This window comes from Saccostrea cucullata, unplaced genomic scaffold (genome assembly GCF_032062105.1).
Source record: "Saccostrea cucullata isolate Sc308-1 unplaced genomic scaffold, CSIRO_AGI_Scuc_v1 ctg33, whole genome shotgun sequence".
NCBI lineage: Eukaryota > Metazoa > Mollusca > Bivalvia > Ostreida > Ostreidae > Saccostrea > Saccostrea cuccullata.
Window position 1 is genome coordinate 499,465 of NW_026936019.1, and position 25,750 is coordinate 525,214.

Below are 25,750 nucleotides of genomic sequence, written 5' to 3' on the forward strand. Positions count from 1 at the left end.
CAGTGTATTCCCTGTTTATTTGTCACCTCTGCTTATTTAGCTCAAGTAAGTAATCAAGATAGCAGAGTATGGGTTTAAAACTCAGAGAATACTGCCCAAATTGGTAATTTTGCCTAAATTATAAATTGATTTTTAAATGATATAAAAAGTTTCTTACTGCTATGAAAACTAAGTCAAGATACACCATGCCACAGTTATTGCTGGTAAAAAAAGGTTTCAGTAAACAGTGCCACCAAGATTTGTAGTAAATTTCAATATTGTCCCAGCACTGTTGATGTAGTTCTGTATTTTTCATGTGATGTGATCTTTTTTTTCAGGATGGGTAGGCCACAGAATGGCATCTACATTATCCAGGGAGAGATCAGTTTGGTGGTCACTGCCATGAAGAGAAGCTCTCGCTGGGTGAACCACACACAGCAGGTCTGTTACTCCCTCATTGACCATACAGCTTATGTCTGTAAACAATTTTCAATTGTGTAAAATCACATATTTTCCAGGGGTCAAATTTTCAAGGCTTGTCGAAAAAATATTGGCTTGTGGGGATTTGATTTTGTGGTTGGAAAATATTTAATAGAAATGCATTTGAAAGTTTACATTTGGTGGTGGTCATAATTCATGGGTCTCTCCATATCTCAGAAACAATGAAAATTAAACATTGATGAAAATAAGTGATTTTACAGTATGCTACTCTTGTACACAGTTAGACTACATGTACATAGGCTATAGTACAATTGTGTATTTTAAACATGATCTATAATGATAGGGAGATGGAGCAAGACAACGAAAAGCCTTGATTTTTTTAACATAAACTAAAAGAAAAATTATGTATAAAAAATATATAATTTTTTTGTTTTATAGAATTTTAGATGGATGCAAATTTTATGAGATTTATTGATCAGAATGAGAAATATCAATATAAGTTTAAATTAAAGAATGATTTAGTTCAGTGTTTTTCATCAATATTTTAAAAGCATCTTGATTTTATCTGATAATCTTCATGTTAAATTTTTTATTTTAGGATGAAGAAAATGACCCCCTATTGAGTAGTTTTTCTCAACTAAAAGACATTTTGAATAACATATCAGGTTTGTATTCCTTGTAGTTGACATATCAGTCAAACAGTCACTTTTGAAGGCCTTATTTGTATTTTTTCCCAGTGAATCTGAGGAAATTTAATAATTTACTTTTTGTCATCAAAATTTGTCCTTTGAAATGAACAAAAAATTACAGATTTTAAAGTTTGTACATTTTCCCCTCGTGTATAGTTGCTTTACTTGTAATTTCTGCAGATTTGGATGAGATTGAACCTAATGCATTTCTGGGTCCATTCCTGGAAGTGATCAGATCTGAGGATACAACTGGACCAATCACAGGCCTAGCTCTGACTTCAGTCAACAAATTCTTGTCCTATGGTTTAGTGGGTAAATACCTTTCTTTATCTTTATCAATTAGAGAGAAAAAATTGTGTATTGTGTTTGTTTAAAGAATTACATGACCAGATATCCTTGTAGAATTGATGAATACGAGATGTTAAGAATGTTCAAATCAGCTGAAATCCAATATATTTGCTTAAAGTTTTTATGCATTTTGCAATATGTTGTCATTATTCATACACTGCTAGGATTTATTATTATTTGGCATAGTCAGTCCGTTGGAATTTTTCTGTCTGTCATTTTGTTTCCCATTGGTCTTTTTAATTAGAATCTCTTTTATACTTTGTTTTGGATTATTTTTTGTTTTGAAAAATAAAGATTTGGAAACACTTTTGAGAATTATTGATCTTTTTGACTAAAACTTTGTGAAATTAATTATATGAAGATAAGACATTTTGGAAAATGGATAAAAGCTGTTTATCAGAAAAAATAAATTAAAAATACTTTAATGTTGCTTGAAATATTACAATATTAAAAGATCAAGCCTGAAACAATTGTAATTTTAATCAAAGATAAGAAAAAAAAGGACTGGAGTAAGAAAACATTTTGTTCATGTAATTATTTAAAACTGTCATTTATTATGTGTTAAACATAGTATTCCCAAACCTATTTTAGACTGCTTTCAGCAATTAGCTAGACCCCTCTTTAAATATTTATGCCTTTACTACTACCAGTGCAGTGTTGATTTATTGAATAACAAAAAGTTAAGTTTTGACTTTTTTTTCAGATTCAGCGTGTGAGACAGCTCCTGCTGCCATAGAGAACATTGCAGATGCTGTCACACATGCCAGATTTGTAGGCACGGATCCAGGATCTGATGAGGTGGTCCTGATGAAAATTTTGCATGTAAGAAATGGTGTACCTATTTTTAAAAATTGTTTAGACTGTAGTCCATGTTGCACTTTACATAAACAAATACTCTAGGCACAGAAAAATGTAATTCTGAAATTGGAAATATTTTAAAGAATACACATATTATTATACCTCTATTGATAATTCTCGAATTTGATTGGCTGGTAAGAAAACTTTAAAACACAACAATGACTCCAAATGGTAATTTTAATTTTCTAGGAATCATTGCACGTGGGATATAATTTCCCGGTCATTATAATTAATGACTGCTAAATAATGACCTCTTAATCAAAAATTCCTTTTTGAGTGAATTAAATGCATAAAATAATAATTATTCGAGAAAACAATGTTTTTAAATTGTGCATGGTCTGTTTTGCATTACCATACAGAATATGGCAAAATTTTATCGTTAATTAAATTCAGTGTTTCAAAATATCGTTTTTCAGGTTTTGCGGACGCTGTAAAGAGTTGAACTCTGTGTTAGATTTTGACTGGGTAGAGAAAAAGTAATCGTTAGTTATAACAATGTATGTCGCTATCAACCAAATATAATTTTTGAAATGAGCAAAAACTTACACGACTTGTAGACATCAATGTAAACGAATTTAATGCAAAATGATCCCGATCAAAGAAATAATTGATAACTTTTCATACTTTTCAATATATATCGGTATAATAAAACTTTGATATAAAGTTTTGAGTTCAAATTGGTGACATAGAACTCCTGAGGAAGTCAGCGGAGCATACACTGATGGACATGGTTCAGCTGCTTTTCTCACGACTGCCACAGTTCAAGGAGGATCCCAAATGGGTTGCCAACATGAAAAAGGTAATATTACTGTATGTGCACTTAAACAAGTGGGCTTCAAATTTAAGTGGCTTTGGCGCAGACATAGATAGGGTTATACATGAATACCGCTAAGAAATCATTTATGAATATGATATTTTTCCCATTACGTGGGAACTCTAATTCATGAATAAGCCAACAACTCAATACCCAGTGATTGCGCTAAATTTTGAATACACCAGTTTATGTACATGCACAGTATATGTAAATTTTTGCTCAGGATAGGTGCTCTTAGGTTTCTCAATTTCTGGGAGAATGTTTTGTAAGTTGACATATCATTCTTTTTAAGTTTGGTTGATTTCTTTTAGAAAACAAGAGTAGACCCATGATAATATTTTACTTCTGTTGACGATATGACTGCCTGACCTTAATGCACATTGTAATATATGAACTTTCCAGTAATGTCCATTTGTGAGATTTTTGTTAACTTTTAAGGGTGAAATATTTCACTGTTATAATTCTAGTTCCATCAGATTCTCAAAGTTGATGCTTACGTTCTAATTCACCAGTTCAAACGAACATAAATTATTTATAAATTAAACTCAAAAACACTTTATATAGGATGAGCTCGCATGGGCAAGTGCAACAGACTTTAATGAAGTGTATACAGTATACAAAGCACAGTCTTTAGTTTAACTTCTGAAATTCATATCATTCTACAAAAGAAAAGATTCAAATAAAGTGATTTGATAATGGAAGGGGTGGGTGGGGCAGGGGATTAGTCTGTTGCAATGTATCAGCGAACTTTGAATAACTTAAAACACCCAAAAATCTACCTTATATGTGACTGAATCATGCATAGCATGGATTCAATCCATTCACCCGTAAACAAATGAAGAACCAATTGATCTCCTTTACCGATGGACTTAATTAATCTGCATACTTAACAAATACACATGTGTTTTACCATAACTTTTATAAATATATTTATTTCATAGAAGTTTCATGTTCCTGAAATGTGTTGCAGAGGTCTAAATTTGGAATGTGCATTGACAATTTAATTTTTGCACAATCTGAGATGAAGAATTTTCAAACTTTCATTTAACACAAATTCAGATGATTTTAATTACAGATTTAGCATTAATCATATCTTTCAATGTATGAAACTAAGACTCATTAAAATTTGTTGATGTATCTTTAGGAATGGAGTGTTATGACTTTAAGATGACATGGTTTCCTCTATGGTTTTACACGTGTCTTTGTGGCACAGTTTATAAATTGTCGGCTGATTAATAAAGTATCACAGCTTTATTTAGATAATAAGTCAATCATGAATCTCTCAATAAATCAGTAATTACATCTTACAACGACAGCGCCAGTATTCAATATACACACTTTTGATAGAGTACATTTAGAGCTACATTGCAGTCAGACTTAAAATTAAACTAGAATTGTTGCCATATAGTATGACTAAAAAATCTCAATTTGTAAGTTTATAGACTAGTTATTGTTCATTATTATAGCTGTCTGATAAGCATTGATCTTGATTTTATATACTAATAAAAAACAAGAAAATTCATAATAACTTTTTTATTATATACAACTTTTTACATAAAACATATGTACACACTACAATTTAAAACATTCAGATTGGAAAACTGGGGACATACAACTGTTCTGCAATTACAACTAAAATATGAGTTATCCCCCTTAAAAAACAAGTTGAAACATGGGGGATGAGAAACCGAGTACAAAGTTATTATACTTGTATTTGTATTAGTTCAAAGAATTGGTTTTACTTTACATGTAATCTGTTATATTGTTTTGGAGTATAGTTATTTGCAGATAAATTATAATAAAGTATAATAGTGGGTATCTAATTTTACCGCAGACTTAACCATAATGTCTCAATTTTAAGATTTCATTATGGCGCTTCTTTAAATTTGATATATGCTTTCTATATTGCAGATGTAAAGTACAAGAATATATTGTATCATATAATTACACATAAATTGAAATGAGACATATACAATTATCAGATTGTATGTTTTGGAAAGAGTTGGTTTTATTAACATGATTAACTATATTAAAATACTTTGGGAAGGACAAGCATAGTAAACAAACCTCTCAGGGCAAACTTAGGAGAATAATCAGGACAGAGAGAACACAATGTGAAGATAGTAATCTACATTAACAAACAATCACATCTGTTTTTATGAATTCTGAGAAACATTGGTATACTGATGAAGGATAAGTAATAAGTCTGGATATTGCAAATAATGAAAATATTAGAGACAAATTTTAGCAATTTGACTTCTGTTTCAATTTAGTGATACAATTGGTGAGTGACATCTGTTTATTAAAATTTATGAATTAAGGGGAAAAAACTGATAACAATTGTATAATAAATAACATTTTAAAATGTCCTAATACACTGACAGCTGAAGATGAGAACGGGAGGGGTGGATCCGTCTCGCATGGGGAGGAAAAAGCGGTCACCAAAACCCCGGCCAAAACGTCCAAAGTCCAAACAGCAGGACATCACCCCCAGCACCGCCGGCACCACACAGGAGGGTGAGAACGTGTCCAGCTCCAGGGAGGATGTATCGGGGGGTCAAGAGCCTCCCCCGACAGTGTGGTGTCCGAGGGGATAGAGTACGTCCACGCTCCCAAGGAGAGGCTGGCCACCACCCCAGCTACCCCGGGGGAGGACGGAGTGATTGACATCAGTCAACGCTTCCAGGTAAGGACTGATTGAATGAGTCTTTGTATATAGGGAATGATAGTATTTTGCAGCAGTTTAAAATGCACATATTCAGCTTTTGTTCTTCATTGATGAATAACTTTTAATTGCCAAAGTGGCATACAGCTCTTTACAGAACTGAATATCTATCAGATACTAACCTTAAACTAATAGAAGTAGGAAAAAATATTAACATTGACTACATATAGATTAAAATCACAGAACTCTGTGTCAAACATTCTGATGACAATTTTTTTTACTTAATTTGTTCATACGAAAATTGTGATTTTTAAAATCTGTATTAATATTTGTAATTAATGATGTGTGATTTTTCTTATTAAAAGGAGGCAACAGACAAAGAAAAACAAGCTGCACAGATTTCTGAAGAGATTTCAGAACAAATAGATGACAGTTCCACTGAAATAGACAAAGAGTGTTTTAGTTTACAGTCGGAGTCATCCAATATAAACTTAAATATAGAAAATTCTGGATCCACACCCCAAGTTGTGCTGTCAGTTCCTCAGGAAGAAGACTCATCACATGTAAGTTTTATTTTATTTAATTTGTTTGCTGTTTTGTTTTCATGTGTGACATTGCTACTGTAATTTTGCATGTGTTTCATTTATCAAAAAGTTGATTATGTTTATATTTTTTGTAGAAAATTCTTTGCATGACAGTAAAATTTTTGAAAGTAATGAAGACATGGACAGGATTAGTCTATATAGTTTAGTGATAATTAATTATTTTCTCTAGCAGAAGAGCCCTGATATGCTGGGTTCCAGTGGAGATATGGACAGGGTCAGCTTACACTCAGAAGACACCGAGTCTGTACACAGTACTGCCGAGAACTCGGAATCAACGGTGGTGGACGAGATTGTCAACCCCCAGGGGGTCAGGTTCACCCCTCACCACCACCACAAGGAAGGTAACTCTTACTGGCTGTTTGTATAGCAGATAAGAGTTGTGTGGGTAATGGAAGATATACAAGTAGATACTCATTCTATGCACAGTCAATTTCAATCTTTGGTTTAAAGCAGAAATTTCATGTTTTATTTGCCTTCAAAAAGTTTCTCTGCAAACATCCTATTAAAGTTCACTCATTGGAAAGCAGAGATTATTTAAATTGGAAAAGTCTCCTAATTCACTCTGATTAAATTTGAAATTGTGCTTATTGAATGTAAAAAGGATTAGAAAATTTACACTGATGTGTAGATATCCTGTGTATAATATTGGTGTTTGATTGCTCATGTTTATTTTTAGGTTCTGGTCCTCTCCTACCCTACGGTTTACCATGTGTGCGTGAGTTGTTCCGCTTCCTGATCTCGTTAACCAATCCGCTGGACCGTCACAACACGGACGTGATGATACACATGGGACTCAGTCTCCTGTCTGTAGCTCTAGAGTCGGGGGCAGATCATATCGGCCATTACAATTCCCTCCTTTACCTGGTCAAAGACGAAATGTGTCGGCACCTATTCCTGGTATGTCATCAAGGAGTCAAGTTTTTCTTGACAATGATTAAAGTATAACACCTGTCTGCCAGTTTGGAAGTAAAGAATTTGATGATTTGTTTTTTGCAGTCACTTCTCACATCTAAGCTAGTAACTAATTTGTTGTTCTTGCTATACACATTTTTTGTTGAGAGTTATTTCTCACTTTTCCAGCTGCTGCAGTCAGAGAGACTGTCTTTGTTCTCGGCCTCTCTTCGAGTTTGTTTTCTTCTGTTTGAGTCCATCAGAAGTCATCTGAAGCTACAGCTAGAGGTACTGTATATACATGTAGTTATAATAAATATCACAAGCACTTATACAAAGTTGAACATTAAATTTAGGTCATGCATACTTTAGTTGATATTCCTCAGAAGTATTGAAATGCGTAGATGTTTTTGATGAATAATTACAGTACATGTAATGGGTATATGATAAAAGTTAAGAAAAATTAAGTTGAATAAAATTCAGAAAACTACATACGAGGGTTGATCCAAAAGTTCGTGGAATTTCTTCATATTTATTTATTTTTCATTGGAATTGGTTGAAAATTACAAATGAAATTATAGACACTTGATGCATATTTTAAAATAAAAAACATTTTAAATATCTTGGATAGTAACTTTATGGCAGTTGCCATAGAAACGGTTGTTTGGAAATGTGGGGGAGACATTAACGCGTTTATTATCATTTTAATTCTTAATACGTGAAATAAGAATTAAAACGCCCTATGTGGTATATAAAATGAAAATTATGTCATTCTTATGATTGCTTGATCTTTTATAAACCTCTGTGTGAGAGTTTACTGATTTTACTGGATATTTAGTTTATAAGTTGATGATTTCTTGTTCATCTTTAAGTTGTTAGATAACGTCAAATTTCGGTCAAGTCACATGTTTTGTGAAAATCCCGGGATCACTCTATCTTAAACGTGTATATTATTGATATAGGCTTGGGAAAAAATCATTTAGTTGCTGGTTTTCCAGTGGCATAAGAAATTTAAGAAAAACAGAACTTCCATGGACGTTGATAAAAGGTGTGGTCGCTTTGTAGAGGCTTTGTTTAAGTACTTATCCCCCTAGACAAATTAAAAGCGTTAATGTACGTTGTCGGCTGCCGTACTGTTCTTGACATTGCTACTGAAATTGGAACATCATATGGAAAGATGGGTAGCATTTTGAAATATGAGTAAAAAATGAAGATAAGTTGGTGCGAGAGGATACCCAGGCTTTTCTTGAGAAAAAAAATGGAGAAAAAGGCAGCATTTTGTAGAATTACGTGTTATATTTGGACATTTGGGCGAAATGCTTCTAGAACGTGACGTGACATATCTAACTTGACGTTACGTAGAAGTCTCCCCCGGGTTTCCCAACTATCCATTTTCAGAAAGCTCTTGTGACCTTATTGGTAATTGGAAAGTGGTGAAATTTTCCATTATTGTTACATTATGACTCTATATTATGAATATGCCTGTTGATTGATTTCATCAAATCACGATAAAATTTTAGAAAGAAATTCCACGAACTTTTGGATCAACCCTCGTATATATTATTCAGAATACAGATATGACTATGCCGAGAGCACTTGAATATGCTCTATGAAATATTCTTACAGTATTTTAATGTACATCTACAATGTATGTTAAACTAACAAAATAGCTCTTATTTTAGTTTTATTTGACCAAACTGACAGACATCATAGTCTCTGAGTCTCCCCGGATCTCGTACGAGATTCGTGAGATCGCCCTCGAGTCGATCGTCCAGCTGTGGAGAATTCCTGGGCTTGTTACAGAACTGTACCTCAACTACGACTGTGATCTTTACTGCTCCAACTTGTTTGAAGATCTTACGAAGCTCTTATCAAAGGTAATTAATGTGTGTTTGTGCAAAACAATTTTAGGTAAGCTCTGAGAAGTCATATTCGATTTGATCTGTTTCGTTCTTTTTTACTTGATGAGTAAAATATTGTTTTTTGAAATGTTCAGCAAAGAATTCACTAGTAAAAGTAAATTGTTTATATGAAGCAACAGTAGATACTTTTATAGCTAGTATACTCTATTTTGAAGAATTGTTTTGAACCTGTTTGCCAGGAACACCTTTTTAGTTCCTCAGACTTCAAATGGTTCCCAACCAATTTCTTCAGATTATTTGGTTGCTATATATAAATATTACACTTAAAAGCTTTAAACAATGGCCAATGACCCCTATTGTTTTTCAGCTCAGATGGTATATTTATTAGTTTTATGTCATAATGTACATTTTTTGGTAACAGAATGCCTTTCCTGTCCAGGGCCTGTTTTCTACACACCTTCTGTCACTTGATGCTCTGTTGACGGTAGTGGACAGCATTGAGCAGCACTGTCACAGTCGAATACTCAGCATCAACAAACAGGGAGCTGAGGGTAAGACTGATTCACTTCACAGCAAGATTGTCGTATAAGCTGAAGGGTGTATTTTATGGGGATATTTTAGTCTGTTGTCTTGAAAAAGAATTTTTCAAAACAGTACCCCTTAAGTATGGGTAGAAGGTTCATATGTTGATGTTCTTAATTTAGCTATTTTACTAATGAAGCATCATCATTTGATATGAATTTAGTTAAAGCACAGAACAACTTTAGGAAAAAGTGAGGTCACACTAGGAGAAAAAATCTAACTATAATACAGAGGCTACATTTTGTAAAAGGTTTCATGTATAACTGTTATTTACAAAAACAAATAACCTATGAGGGAGAAAATGGTAACTCATATGAGTGTTTTGTTCATCTTCATTTAAGAGCTCCTTTGTATTTGAATATTACAGAATTTATCTTCATGTTTATCTTTGTATTGCTGTTATGGTTAAGACACAGATGTGAGGTAGATCTTTTTTTGTTTTGATTTAGGAAGGCAGACTGCCCAGTCATCCCAGCTCGTGACTGAGAATGGAGCATTGGAGTCCTCAGTACCAAGTCCACCAAGCACAGGCTACGTAATGGCTCAGAAACTCCTCAGTCAGGAACAAACTCAGGGTAAGTCCTCAGTACCGAGTCTACTCACCACGGGCTACGTAATGGCTCAGAAACTCCTCAGTCAGGAACAAACTCAGGGTAAGTCCTCAGTACCGAGTCCACCCATCAATGGCTACGTAATGGCTCAGAAACTCCTCAGTCAGGAACAGACTCAGGGTAATTCAAAATTACATAATTGAAAAATACCTGTTTTGATTCTGTCACAATCCTGGTACCAGGTTTATTTTACTTTTAAAGCATACATGAAAATAGATGGTTTTCTGAATTCATAATGTATTGTGAAAGGTAATTAAAAAAAACTCTCACAAAAGTCCACAGTTCACTATAATGAGCTTAATGTATTGTTTAGCAAACAGTACATGTTTTTGATAAAATCTAGAAGTAGAATATATACAGTAATATTTTCATTTTACAGAGAGTTCTAAGGAAGAGGCAAAACAGAAAGACACAGCCAAGAGGTCTCCATCCTTTAGACAAAACAGAATGAAAGTGTCGTCCACAATTCCCACAGCAGAGGACATAGCCACCATCAAACACAAGAAAAAGGTACTCCAATCAAGTACATTACTTATAATAAAATCCTGTGTTATTTACATTTAGAAATCCTAATTAAAGACAGAGAATGAATGATATGCTTACATGTACTTGTATATATGCACAACAATTTTCAAGGGAAAAACTTATCAAGAGAATTATAAAAAAAATCTTTTCCTTCACAGCTGTACTATACTGGCACGGAGCAGTTTAACACCAAGCCCTCCAAGGGAATAGCCTACCTTCAGGAGCAGGGTCTCTTGTCTGATCCCCTGGACCCGGGGGAGGTGGTTACGTTTCTGAAGGAGAACCCCCGACTGGACAAAGCCATGATAGGAGAGTATGTGGCCAAGAAAACCAACAGCAAAGTCCTAGAGGCATTTGTCAAGTAAGTGTATTAGTCTTCTGTTTTATTGCCATAGACAATAGTAAGGTTTTAATATAGAATATCCTGGCGGTGAACTTTTTAAAAAGAACTGTTTAAAATGCATGAAGTACCTCACATAGGAAATGGCAGTTCAGTTTAAGAAATGAATCCCCTAGTTTTTTTTCCCTGAAAAAGGGGTAACAGGAATGAAATTATGCCTCTAGCATTCTTATAAATTAAATCTTTCTTGCCAGATCTTTTAACTTTGAGGACCTTCGAGTTGACGAGGCCTTGAGGCAGTACCTAGAGGCCTTCAGACTGCCTGGAGAGGCCCCCGTTATATCCTACCTGATAGAACACTTCTCTGACCACTGGCATGTAAGTCATGGAGGGAGCTTTATCATTGATTCTTAACTGTACATGTGGGTAATAGAGGCACAGTAATTTTGTTTATAAATGCTCATCAGATTTTTTTTTAAAACATTTTTTGTACATTTTAGACACAAGATATATGGAAGTGTTGGGTAAATGTTTCAATACACAGTATATATGAACCCAGTATGATCAGGATATTGTCTGATTATTGTTTGTTGTTTCTTTCCTGCAGAAGAGTAATGGTGAGCCATTCACCAATGTTGATGCAGCTTTCACCTTGACCTACGCCATCATTATGCTCAACGTAGATCAACACAACCACAATGCCAAGAAACAGAACATCCCCATGACTAGTGCTGTGAGTCCTTATCCTGTATTTACAAGAGAATTTGTTGTTTTTTGCTTTCAAAAATAATGGTTATGCATTTTACATCATAACTTGATATGATATGGCCATTTTTTGTTATGGGGTAATTGTTCGGGGAAAATGCCTGATACACAAATTATTTTAGCTATTGAAATAAAGTTACATTTAAGTATAAAGCAGTTTTAGTAATACAGGTACACTACATGTATTGGCAATCAGATTTCATATGTATCTAAGATTCAAATCAGTGAGTCAACAAGGGCAAAGCACCCATTAGTTACAGAAATAATTTTGATCTTCATTAGAATTTTAAATAAGATTTGAGCAACACAATGCAAAGTGTGGTCCTTCCTTAAGCAACTTTTACCTTTTCATATTTTGGTGTCACATAGTCATTTGTTGTCTTGGAATAACAATTTATAATATAAAAGCTTTGTTTGTTGTAAATGTTTACAGGAATTTAAGAAGAATTTGAAGAAGTGTAATGGGGGAGCAGACTTTGACCAGGATATGCTAGAGGAGATTTATGTTGCAATAAAGTAAATACAGAGATATACCGTATAAGTGGAAATTTTTGCGAGACGCAAATTTAGCGATTTGTCCTTAAAAACTGGTAATTTATTTTTAGCGAGATGTTATTTTAGCTATTTTCAAATGCACATTAAAGAAGATATTACAAATAAAACACAATTTATTTTTAGCGATATTTAAATGAAATAATGCCAAAATTATCCTCGTAAAAATCTTATACGGTATGTACATTAATTTGTGTTGACGTAAATGAAAAATATACTGTAAATCTCTGTCTTTGTAAAGCAGTGTATAATGTAGAACTTTCTAATGCCTTTAAGTTATAAATGGAATATACCAGTAATTAAAATACATACTGTGTATGTTTGGCTCTGAATTTGTTTCAAAAAAAGCATTTGTATTAAATTTTTCATTGTGTCATTTTTGGTAGAATTATAATCACACAAAGTGAACGTCAAGGTAACTTTTTAATGGACTCTGTTTGCTATTTTAGGAATGATGAGATTGTGATGCCAGCAGAACACACAGGTTTAGTCAGAGAAAACTATCTCTGGAAGGTAAGTTTGATGGAAATTTAGGGTCAATTTTAAGGTGAAATAGAAGTCAGGGCGATTTAACATCTTATCAGCTAGTACATGTACTTTATTTTACAGTGTTGGAAAATCAATTCAATAAAATCGGCTTCTTAAGCACCTTTAAATACACACACGTTTTGTAGGTTTTATTGAGAAGAGGCACCACAAAGGATGGACTTTTCCTACACGTTCCCTCTGGGTCATTTGATCATGACTTGTTCACCCTTATATGGGGCCCCACGGTTGCGGCTCTGTCATTTGTGTTTGACAAAAGCTCAGATGATTCTATAATACAGAAAGCAATAGCAGGATTTAGGTTAGAACTTAAGTTGTCAAATTGTTTTAGATTTAGGAATAGAAAATGAGCAATTGTACATTTTTTTCTCATCGAAAACTCTTCTTCATTTCCAGGAAATGTGCTATGATATCAGCTCACTATGGAATGAGTGATGTTTTTGATAATCTAGTCATATCGCTTTGTAAATTCACCACCCTACTGAGTTCTGTGGAGGTATGTATCAGAAAATAAAAAGCTTGTTAATCTGTGGCTCTATTATGATTTATGGTTGACATATTTGTGTCATGGCCTTGACCTGTACTTGACCTCTATTATGAATATACGCAGAGTCCGGAACACATACCTGTGATGTTTGGGAGCAACTCTAAAGCTCAGTTAGCCGCTCGCACTGTGTTTGGGTTGGCTCATCGGCATGGTGATATTTTAAGAGAAGGATGGAAGAATATATTAGACTGTATGTTACAACTCTATCGTGCCAAATTATTACCAAAAGGGTTGACTGAGGTAAGATGTTGGAAAATCCTATAAATTTTTTGCTTGTATGTCTGTGTAAGATGGAATACACTCTTGAACAAATGTTTCAGAATGACCTTTGCTCTGTAAATCATAAAATGAAATAATTTTAGGATTTTTTAAGCATGTGTTTGCATGAACTTGAATTCTTTTACTTCTTATTCTACAGGTTGAGGATTTCATAGATAGTTCAGGAAAAATTTGTATAGTGAGAGAAGAGACCATGGCTGCCCAGAGGTAGGATATCCAGTTTTACAAAAATTGCTTCTGAAATTCATGTATCAGCTTTTCTAAAAGGCATTATACTGGTACATATACTTCACATATGTGTAAAAAAATAACTAATGTATCAAAATCATCTTTTACTGAAGCATATTCCTAGAATATTTCAGATGACATAGTTTTACTACATTGGTTTGTTTGGAGTTTGACCTTTTCTTAAATGATTCCAGGTCCGAGGGGGTCCTGAGCAGTTTTTACTCGTACTTCACCAGCTCTGAGCCGACCACGAACAAAGGCCCCACCCCCGAGGAGCAGGAAGCCTCCAAACAGGCCCAGAGCTGTATCAGAGACTGCCACCTAGAACAGCTGATTCTGGACAGTAAATTCCTCAGGGAGGACTCCCTACAGGAACTCATCAAAGTAGGTCAACTGGGACTGCATTCATTGATATAGATTTTACAGTGTATAAACTCAGAATCTGAAGATATTTCTGAGAAAGGTTTCTGCTGTTTGATAGTTTTGTAGTCTGTGAACTTGAGCACATATTCAATGACATGTATATATATGTATGTATACATCTATATATCTGAATGCTACCATTCTTCAAAGATTAATGTAAAATTTACATGTGATATATGAAATTTAAAAGTATAAAAGATTTTAATGCATCGTAATTATTAAGTTATTTCAATGATTGCCATTTCAGGCCCAGGCTATAGAATTAGTACTGAAATTCGTTGGCATTATGGGAACTTTATATATTGATTATGATTATCCAAGTTCTTCATTAGGATTTCAAACACCGTGAAATTTAAAAGGTTATTTTAATAATGCCCTTAATTATCCCAGGGTCCTGAGGTTCATAACTCAGAATTACAATTTGATGAAGATGCAGCTGTATTTTTCCTTGAACTTTTAATCAAAGTAATTCTTCAAAACAGGTAAGGCATAGATTTTCATCATGTAAATTTTCTTCATTTTTGTGAGTTTTAAAGATATATCGTAAATATTCCTAATTATTAATATGCATAGAACTCAGTGTAGTATTTTAGTAAACTTTCATGTTTAGGATTGTATTAGCAAAAGTGAGGCTCAAGGTTTGTTATTTATTTCAGAGATAAAGTTGTTCCTGTATTCATAGATTTAGAAATTAATCTTCATCTTTATTATTGCTTTTGAGTAACTAAAGTTCCTGTTTTATCTGTTTCAGAGATAGAGTAGTTCCTATATGGCAGAATGTAAGAGACCACTTATACAGTCTGATAGTGAATTCTAATGAGTGCACATTTCTAGTGGAAAGAGCCGTAGTAGGCTTATTACGCCTCGCTATCCGATTATTACGCAGAGAAGAGGTGGCGCCACAAGTCCTTACATCGCTCCGAATCTTGTTAATGATGAAGCCCGCAGTCATCCATTCCTGTACGAGACAGATATCTTACGCCCTACATGAACTGCTGAGGACAAACGCGGCTAACATCCACACGGGCCAGGACTGGTTCACCCTGTTTACTCTTCTGGAGGTGGTGGGGGCAGGCGCTAACCCACCCCCTCTTCTACATGTCTGTCCTGGCATCGAGATGTCAGAGGCCATCAGTGATGCAGGTACGTGAAATCTTATGGTTCTTTGTCCTGCTGATAAGAGAGATAACTCTTACTGTCTTAAATGACCATGTTCCTATATAAAATCAGGTTATAAGAATATATCTGTTAAATTTTCTGTCTGTAAAGAGTGCTGAAATAGTGTGTATTTTGATTATAAATTGGATCTCTTATGGAAATTTATTTGATGAATACTGAGGATTTGTTACCTTTCGTTTTATTTGAGCACAAAGTGCAAAATGTACATTTGAATAATTTTCTACATGATAGGTTTTCAATGATACATGTACTTATAGGTGCCCAGAGTGATAGTGAGTTACCCAGCGCCTCTACAAATGACAACTTGAGTGACCGGGGGTACACCTCAGACAGTGAGATCAGCTATGTCAGACAGGCAGCGGCCCACAGGAGCCCCTCCCCTATAGAGATTAGACCTGTACCTGACAACGGAAGCTGGCTACTGGTAAGATTCTGTTACATTAATCATTCAAGAACGTTCATTTTCCAGTGACGACTGTAAGTGTACATAAATTGGTGTATTCAAAATTAGTTGCAATCGCTGGGTATGGATTTGTAGGGAATGCAGGTGGTTTCGCTCCGATTACGTGTTCGTGCCGAGTGGTTTCGCTCCGTTCACTTGTTCGCGCCGAGTGGATTCGCCCCTATTGGTTTCTACTGTATAACTGAAGATACCTCTTATCAGATAGTCTTTTGATTATCGTTTGATCAGTAAAGATGAGCAGATTAATTAAAAATAATGATGAGAGACCAGTCGTGCGTGCGCTTTTTACATGTACTTCCAAAAAAATCCATTCTACCTTAAAAAATGTGCCCTGGCCAGCTGTCTTCATTGCGGAAAAACTGTAGAGTAATAACAACCTTCATTGAAAGATCAACGAGATTTGTGAAATGAATATAAATATTTTAACATCCAGTCCTAAATTATTCCAAATATTAGACGATCAAATTTGTTCAAATAGTCGATCATAATTTGGCTAAAAATGGCCTCACTATATAAGTATTCAGTATTAAAAAGTAAAATGGGATAATTATCCAACATAACACGACATTAACGCTTAGGGTTAATTAATCACAAGCTACCTGAGTTATAATCACAGGTAATCGGGGGGAAGCCACTCTAATTGATTCTGTATACTACCCATATCTCACCTGTAGATAAACGGGGCGAAACCACTCGGCGCGATCACACTCGGCGCGAACACGTTATCGGAGCGAAACCACCCTACACCTTTGTAGGCATAATCATGAATTAGCGCTACTCATGACTGTGCTGTATAGTGTATTTATTAATGATTTCTTAGTGGTATTCATTAATTAGAGTATTTGGGCCAAAGCCACTAAAATATGAAGCCCACTTTTTAAAATACACATGCAGTAATTCAATACCGTATAAACTATAACCGCCCTACCGGACCAAACTTCCCATGGTCTGATGCATTGTAGGGATGGACCCCCAGAAGTGATTCGGATCAACTGAATCGTACCAAAACAAAATGAAGAAAGTGAAAATGAAATTTGTCTATCATGCAATTTCTCAGTGGAAAATGAACAATTTAGCATAATTTTGGTGGATTATCTTTACTTTATGTAAAGTTAGACATTATCTTAGTTGTTTCTTGTATTTACTTTTATTTTCAAGTATATTTTGATTTTTTGAAGTTAAATTATGACATTAAATATCATAAAGAGAACACCAAAATAATAAGCCCTTACTTCAAATTTTCATGGATGAGCGCCCGGGGTGATGACACTAAGATTATACGGTAATTGTTTGAAGCAAAATCACCATAAAGGATCTTAGGCGTTATGTTCTTTGTTTCAGTTTTACTTAGCAAGAAATTGAAAGTCACTTTTGAACTCTCTGATATATTTGTGTAACATGAACTTTAAATCCTCTATGACAGGTAAACAAGGATTCCCAGCAGCCAGTGGGGGAGGACCATGCTTCAGTAACCATTCCTAGAGTGATTCCTAACCAGTACAGTATTGAGCTGAATGAGGACCTACATTACTGTGACAGTAAGGCCCTACTGAAGTCCTCCGAGACCCTGGCGTTCCTGGTCCGAGACGCCGCCCACGTCACGCCCCTCAACTTTGAGAGCTGTGTCCACTCTATCCGGGCTTTTGTGGAGGCCAGCGTTAATGGGGGTATGTGGTTTACATGATAATACTGATCCTTTGAAATGCATTTAAACAAACATATATGGTAGTAATTGTTACTTGATATGTGATTTATTTGAATTTTAGGTTTACAAATCAGATCTACACAAGTAGATACAGGCAAAGGGAAATTTAAAGCCTTCTTCAAATTTTTGCTCTCATGTACTTTAAGTTGATTTAATACCCACCTAACTGTTTAAACAAGTACATGTGTGTGATAGCTACCTGAACACACAAATCATTAATAAATAAAAAATCTGTAACTTACTTTTCCAGATAAGGTCTGAAAAAATTGACTAGCATGAAATTAACTAGGATTGCATCAAGTCTTTAGAGTAACTCACAAATAATTTGCCTGCCGCTAAAAACCATTCAATTATATTATTTTTTTTTGTGATTTAAACTCTTTTCTTAATGTATTATTAACTCTGCTTCATGTCTGGAAATCCCATTTTGATATTCCAGGTAGAAGAAAGATGCCTGTTTTTCAAGGACAACAAAAACCACAAAGCAAACGTGTACATAAAAAGTCAAAGAAAGATACTGGCAAGATGAAGAAGTCGTCTTCCTCACCAAGTCATATCCAGAATATTTTCCCTTCAGATGATGAGGGGGAGGAGGAAGGAACAGGGGGAAGTTTAGCCTCTTTATCAATCCAGCTGTTGGATTTAATGCACACACTCCATACGCGAGCTGCCACTATATTTACGTCGTGGGCAGAGGAGGAGAACAATGAAGAGAGGGAAGCCATTGATGCTTGTCATAGTGCTTTATGGGTCAAGTGCTGGTGTCCTTTGTTACAAGGTGAGCCCTTTTTCTTCCCTAAACATAGAAAATACAATAAAATTGTACACATATGTATGTCAGTTTTGGTTTCAGAGGGCCAATCAATATACATCACATGCATACACATTTTAAAAACTTTATCCAAAATTTGTATCAATTGAACACTGGATTCTTTTTTAAAACATCAACCAAAAATTGTACATAATATACATGGAATGTCTTTGTAGGAATTGCCAGGTTATGCTGTGATACTAGGAGACAGGTCAGGAGTCAGGCATTGACCTACCTACAGAGGGCACTGTTAGTTCACGACCTTCAGACTCTGTCAGCAGCCGAATGGGAGGCCTGTTTTAACAAGGTAAGATTACCTAACCAAGGAATTGTGAAAATTTAATTTATAGTATCAGAAAATTATCATGTAATAGAAAACATGTTAATAAAAACTTCTGATTACACATTCCTTGTGTTGTACTAGGTCTTGTTTCCCCTGCTGACAAAGCTCCTAGAGAACATCAATACTCAGGACCCCTCTGGTATGGAGGAGACCAGGATGAGAGCCTCCACATTACTCTGCAAGGTAAACAAAATAATCAGGTAACATTCAGTTTAAATATATACAACTGACCACAAAAAGAATGCATTAGCCGATTATCTATCATTAAGTAATCGACCTTTAGATGATCATACAGCATACCTATGCCAACTTCGGCAACTGAAATAAAAAGATGACATGTAGATATCCACTCTTATCAAGCAGCTAACTGGAAAGATGGGAAGATTTTCATTTTATCAATATCATCCATTAACACATCTGATTGATTTATTTCAGGTATTCCTTCAGCATTTAAAGCCTTCTGTCACTGAATTTTTGGCTCAATTCAGATTTTATGGACAAATACATGCACACTGACAACAGTGATCTACTGGTAAGTCAGTGTGTGATAGTCTACCAGAGTGGAACAACATTGTAATTTTTAAGTAAAAAATAAATCTGTTTAAAACTGAAAATTTGGAGTTTTTCAGTGACAGATATGTGAAATGGGTTATAACAGGAGTCAGGAGTAATGGAATGTTTTTATTTGACAGTCTGAGGCTATACCAGAGTCCCTAAAGAACATGCTGTTGGTGATGGATTGCAACAATTCCACACGTCAGATGGTAACTACAAATAATTTGCCTCACAACTCTGGAAACACACATTTAATTATATTTTCTTTCATTTGTGATTTCAAACCCAAAAATTCAGGTTTATGTCATTTATACTTGTCAATTTATATATGTATTTACATGTATATTAATGTCAGTTTATAAAATGGGTGATGAAATTGAACACATTTTCAAAAAGATTAGAAAATATTTATGTAGATCTACATGTACATATATCAAAAAATGTTGTTAATATGATTCTTGCTGAAGAAAATTAATTTCTTGGTTCTCAAGCCCTCCCTCATCTCTTCCAAGGGTGCCTTATTGACCCTTTTTATTGCTAAATCAGTAAAATAACAACAAATCACCTCCCTCATCATTTTTGAGGTTTTGCCTCTTTATGGGAATCCAGCTGTTGAAGTTTTTAATGCACACACTCGGACTATGCACTTCCTCTATATTGATTGGTAGAAAATGATGATGAGAAAATTTTCAATTATTTCATTGGTTGAAATACTGTTCAAGGCTTTAGGGAGATCAAGTGCTGATGTCTAATTTTTGTTAACAATTTTGGAAGATTTTCAATCTTAAAAAAATGACAAAACTAACAACAAAATCAGCAGTAATTAATTCCTACTAACATGATTTTTGTCAGTTATGGTTTCAGAAGCGGACATAGCGAATATAGATTCCGTCGTCGTCACATTTTAAAAACTTTTGGTTAACCCAAAAAATTTTATAAATTGCAATAACTTTCTCAAATTTTATTCAGTCTTCAAAAATTTGGACACAATATTACATGGATAAAAATTTATATCCCAAGTTATGATTTTGAAAAAAAAAATTCAAATTTTTCAGGCATTTTTTCCTTAAGTTGGACGCTGTTTTTTCATGATAATTTATGGTGAAGACCTATATTCCAGCAACTATAAGTTATAGGGATATGATAATTAGTCAGTGGATACATCATGGGTAACCACAGAATTGTGAAAATTTAATTTATAGTCATCTTGAAAAATACATTTTTCTGAATAGTGACTTTGGTAAATTTTTGGTGGAGGTCCATATGTAGCATCTATAACTTAAATGGCATTCTCTGTGTTGTACAGGTTATAAGTAACCAACAACATGTACCAGAAAGCTCATTTTGAGAACATTTTACTCAGAATGACTTTGGTTAAATTGATAATGGAGGTTCATATTTCAGCAACTATAACAAAATAATAGTCAGGTGATATTTTGTCAGTGGATATATCTGATCACCAAAAGAATGCATACCAGAATTATCATCATTGAAGTAACACCTTTAGATGACTTTGCATAAATTTATGGTAGGCCAACTGTCAGCAACTGATAACTTATAGTGTCATGTAAATATGTCAGTGGATAATCATGGGTAACCACAAAGATGGGACCAGAATTTTCATTTTAACAATATCATCCACTAGTGACTTTGCATAAATTTATTTGGAGGTCCATTCTCAGCAACTATTTATAGTGGCATGATAATTTGTCAGCTACACATCATGGGTAACCAACAATATCAGTACCATTTTAGGTAATCTGCACACTACATTTTCAGTGAATCTACTGATACATATCAGTGGATTTGATTTCAAAAGAGTGGACAAGGTTAACATTGTAATTTTTACAATAAAAAAACCATAATTTGTGAATTTAAAACTTATATGTATATATATATAAATGAAGATATTTGAAATGGGTTATAACAGGAGTCAGCTGTTGGAATGTTTTTATTTGTATTTTTGAGGCTATACCTGAAATGTCAATAAATGCTGTTGGTGATGGACACATTTCTTACTAACCACAGCGACAGCAGGCGAGACACAGGGGTGCGGGCAACCCTTACGTACTTTTTTGTATAGCAATAAATAAAAAGATCTCTTTAAACCCAAAATAAAATTTGATTTAATTTATACTTTACAATTTATATATGTATTTACATGTATATTTATGTCAGTTTATAAAATGGGTGATGAAATTGCACACATTTTCAAAAAGGTTAGAAAATATTTATGTAGATCTATATGTACATATATCAAAAAATGTTGCCAATATGATTCTTGCCAAAAAAATGTAGAAATACAAAATCAAGAAATTCAAAAGAATTATTTCGGCCTGATAGGTGTCATTGACCCTTTCTATTGCTAAATCAATAAAATAACAACAAATCACCTCCCTCATCATTTTTTAGGTTTTGTACAATGTAAAAAGCTGCCTCACCATGTTTTGGGGCAATAAAAAAAAATGCCTTCCTCCCTCATCTTATTTCTTGAAAAAAGGCCTGAGAACCAAGGAATTTACTTTGCATGGCGTAATATGTATTTTTTTTAATGCTGAAAAGAAAGTGTGGATATTTCTACAAGTAATTAATCGTGTAATGTGTTCTTGGTTGTTATTCTAGAGGAGACCCCAGTGATCAGTTCTCAGCCTGCTCCAAGTACAACTGCACCAGTAGCTCAATCACTGCATGAGCAGCAGTCAACAGCGGAGTCATCTCCCCCTCAAATCCCACCCGAGGTTCCACTAGAGGGCATCACTGTTGTCAAGGAGCACAGTCATGGTAATAAAGTTTTAAAAATAACAGGAACTAACTTTGAGACTTTCTTCAAATACATGCATTATACTAATCTACATAAAACAAATTAATGTATTACTTTCTGCTCTTTTTATTAAATTGGAAATAATTTGTAATCTAATCAGAGATACCACGGCAACATGTACCACAGTGAGAATTAAATTAAGCATTAATGAAAGTATAAACTGGTCGTGTTTCAGATTACTACCGAGGGTCATCTGAAGAGGGTGAATCCCCCTCCCCCCAGCCTCACATGGCCCTGTCTCACTATCTCAGTCAGCCCTACTGCTCCTCCGTGGGGCACCACCCTCATGTCTCAGTCCATAAAAGCCACATTAATCATGACCCCCCTGTTCCGCTCTTGTTGCACCCAGATATAATGCCCTCTGCACCCATTCAGTTTGTTACACCACAAGTAAGTAAATCTGCATGTTCTGGGATTGGATTGGAACTTGTAGAAAAATTTATTAATCAGAATGCTACAGGACTGTCTTATTGGCTTGGATCCATTTTTTCCAGTTGGTACTTATAGACCTTAGTATAAATGCTAAGTCACTCAAATTTTATCATGGGTCAATAAATTTTTTTTATATGGATTTGGGATCTTGGTGCTTGATATCCTTCTAACCTCTGTATCTTATTTACTAGACCTTCCCATATAATGCTAATTTGCTTGATAATTTTAAAAAGTGTTTGGTTTATATTTGTCAGCCTTTCAGTGGAAACATGTTTTTCTATTTTACTCAGTCACTTTCACTTTTAAAAAAAGTAATTAAAAGCTCTTTGAAATGCCAGTGGTCATTCAGTGATGTATTCTAAAAACAATTATCATGGTTACATAAACATGCTTTTGAGATACTACATGTAGAAAATTCATTTGCAGTTCTTAGATGTAATTTATGGAAACGTTATCTTAAAGTGTAGATGTTCTAATTTGAAAAAAAAATCAACATAGCTATTCTTTACTTAGACAAAAATGCATCAATTTATTTTGCACATTATACATGCATTTTGTAAACATGTAAACTAATATTCAACAATAATTAGCATAGGGTTATAAAACTTAAAAAATGCTGACGGAATTCCAATAGGCTTACATTTATTAAAGGAAAGTTGTCAAACAATTTATGTATGACAGATGTATTGCAGATTCACTATTTTTTTTTGGCTAATCTTAAAAGAAAAGTAATGCATGGTTTCGGAATGTGCATGTGTGTTCGACCTTCAATATGATAAAATTCATCAGTCTTTAATAGCATAATATGGTTTATCTATTATAATATTCTAAGATGTCTAAATGCAGAACTTAGGAAAGTAGATTGCTGAAGTATCATCAATACAGAATTCAATTCCCAACAGTCTTGCATATTTTTCCTTCTTGTTTGTATATTTTGAAATTATATATTTTAGGAAAATTCAATATGGAAAAAATGTCCAAAACTTGGATTGTTCATATCTTTGTATTGCTTGTTCATTGATACATGCATTTCTATAGGATACATTATTTCTCTTTAAGGGAAGCCAGGAGGAAGTACAGAGCAGGCCCCCAGTGATAGAAAACCCATAATTCTTCCACCAGCCTCCTCCGTGCAGCACCCTGTACATACCATATAGACTGGCGGCATCATCCATGCATTTACACCCTGTACATACCATATAGACTGGCGGCATCATCCATGCATTTACACCCTGTACATACCATATAGACTGGCGGCATCATCCATGCATTTACACCCTGTACGTACCATATAGACTGGTGGCATCATATCAAGCAATATTATTTTATTATCAGTTGAAGAATTAATGGAATAAATTATGTTAATTTTCATTTGGATTGTTAACATTCCCAGTGTTATTTGACTGATATATGATACATGTACTATGCTTCAATTCAGTTGAGGTGCGCTTAAGATCATAGTGGCTACAATCTTGTGTTATGAATTCTGTGCTAGCCTAGCAAAGCTATTGTTAATGTATGCAGTGCACTCAATGCAACCTTTATGCCTATTTTAGCAGCTAGTGCTAAATCTGAAGTATTGAAGGCAATCCAGGCCTGGTAGGTTTACATATTGATTAAGTACCCGGTACATGTAGGTACATGTACATTACTACATTTTATTTACGGAAGACCTGTAAGTTTCTCAAAAAAAAAAAAATTTAAAAACCTAGAGAACTTCAGCTCTGGAAATATTCTTTATGGAGAAAGTAGCCAGATACTCACAGCATTTGTAAATCTAATTGTTTTAGCAGAAGTGTTTGTTTCTGATTTCGTTTTCTTTTCTTTTTTTTTGTGATAGAGATGACTTCAAATTTGAAGCAATTTTTCGTTAAAAAAAAAATAAAATAGGAATGTAAAAATGTACTTGTTACTAAATTGTATGTACTGAAAGCTTCATATCAATTATGTGTGTGCTTATACCAACTTTGTTTATTATAACAGAGTTGTTATTTATTTTGTGATTTTACACAATTACCTATTTATCTACATGTAATTACATGTGTCATAAAGAAAGGTGTTTTAGACTTATCTTGAAAAGAGAAAAGTGTATATAGTATTATGATATACTTGTATATATTGTGTGTGAATACAAGATTCATGTTTTACATAATCTTTATTCCTTTCTAGCTTTTACAATATTCTATTTATGTGATTGTGTTTTTCTTTTACATTATAAATGTATGTGACTGTATATATATCGTTATGCATGTTGTTATTCTTAGTTAGTACAATAAAATAACAAACTTAAGATGTTGACTTAGATGTCTAATAATTAGTAGGCCCATAAGATTCCTTATATGTACAGATAAAATAACTTGTCATTGAGTATTAACATTGCATCTTGAGAAAATTTACACAGCAGTTTTATGTGTTGTGTTAGCAAAATATTAAACATGTTTAGTTGCTGCTAAATATAGTGTAGTCTTAGATCAGAACTTTGAGCTATCTAAATGCAAATAAAACATTACTGCATTTTGTAATTTGCTGTATTAAACAGTTTATATTGTTTTGGACAGGTCTAGATTGTATTTTCATAGTTTCCTGGTCAAATGGCTGTATATGAATTGATATTAGAGAGCTGTAAATATTATACTAGTCTCTGTCAAAAGTTATCGTGTTTAATGTGATATGAAATGATTGTATAATTTTTGTTAAAAAATTTCACTGTAGGAATATTTATTGTAATAATGAAATGATAAAGTTTAAAATATGGTGAATAAAAAGTTTCTTACAGATAAAAATTGGAACTTCCTAATTATCTTTGACTTTACTATTCATAGATTCTTTTTAAAGAGAATGCTATTTATTGTGTATAAACGTTATTGATACATACTGTGTTAGTAATTTGC

The 25,750-nt window shown here is 33.9% G+C and overlaps 1 protein-coding gene across 1 annotated transcript; it reads left to right on the top strand.

Annotated features, from left to right (window-relative positions):
• Positions 1-309: 309 nt before the first annotated feature.
• LOC134244583 (Golgi-specific brefeldin A-resistance guanine nucleotide exchange factor 1-like) lies at positions 310-25,642 on the top strand. The gene is given in 40 exon segments (XM_062726837.1): positions 310-420; positions 1,019-1,085; positions 1,290-1,421; positions 2,161-2,289; positions 2,987-3,114; positions 5,514-5,705; positions 5,708-5,815; positions 6,160-6,357; positions 6,572-6,740; positions 7,076-7,296; positions 7,480-7,578; positions 8,973-9,167; positions 9,574-9,703; positions 10,184-10,309; positions 10,725-10,855; positions 11,029-11,231; positions 11,465-11,588; positions 11,818-11,943; positions 12,409-12,491; positions 12,977-13,040; positions 13,202-13,374; positions 13,470-13,569; positions 13,684-13,860; positions 14,039-14,106; positions 14,322-14,511; positions 14,941-15,032; positions 15,302-15,693; positions 15,987-16,153; positions 17,616-17,859; positions 18,337-18,675; positions 18,885-19,015; positions 19,133-19,234; positions 19,487-19,509; positions 19,511-19,583; positions 19,744-19,789; positions 19,792-19,867; positions 19,869-19,903; positions 22,229-22,387; positions 22,603-22,817; positions 23,919-25,642. Coding segments are annotated over 40 exon segments (5,580 nt in total). The 5' UTR covers positions 310-318; the 3' UTR covers positions 23,970-25,642.
• Positions 25,643-25,750: the final 108 nt, after the last annotated feature.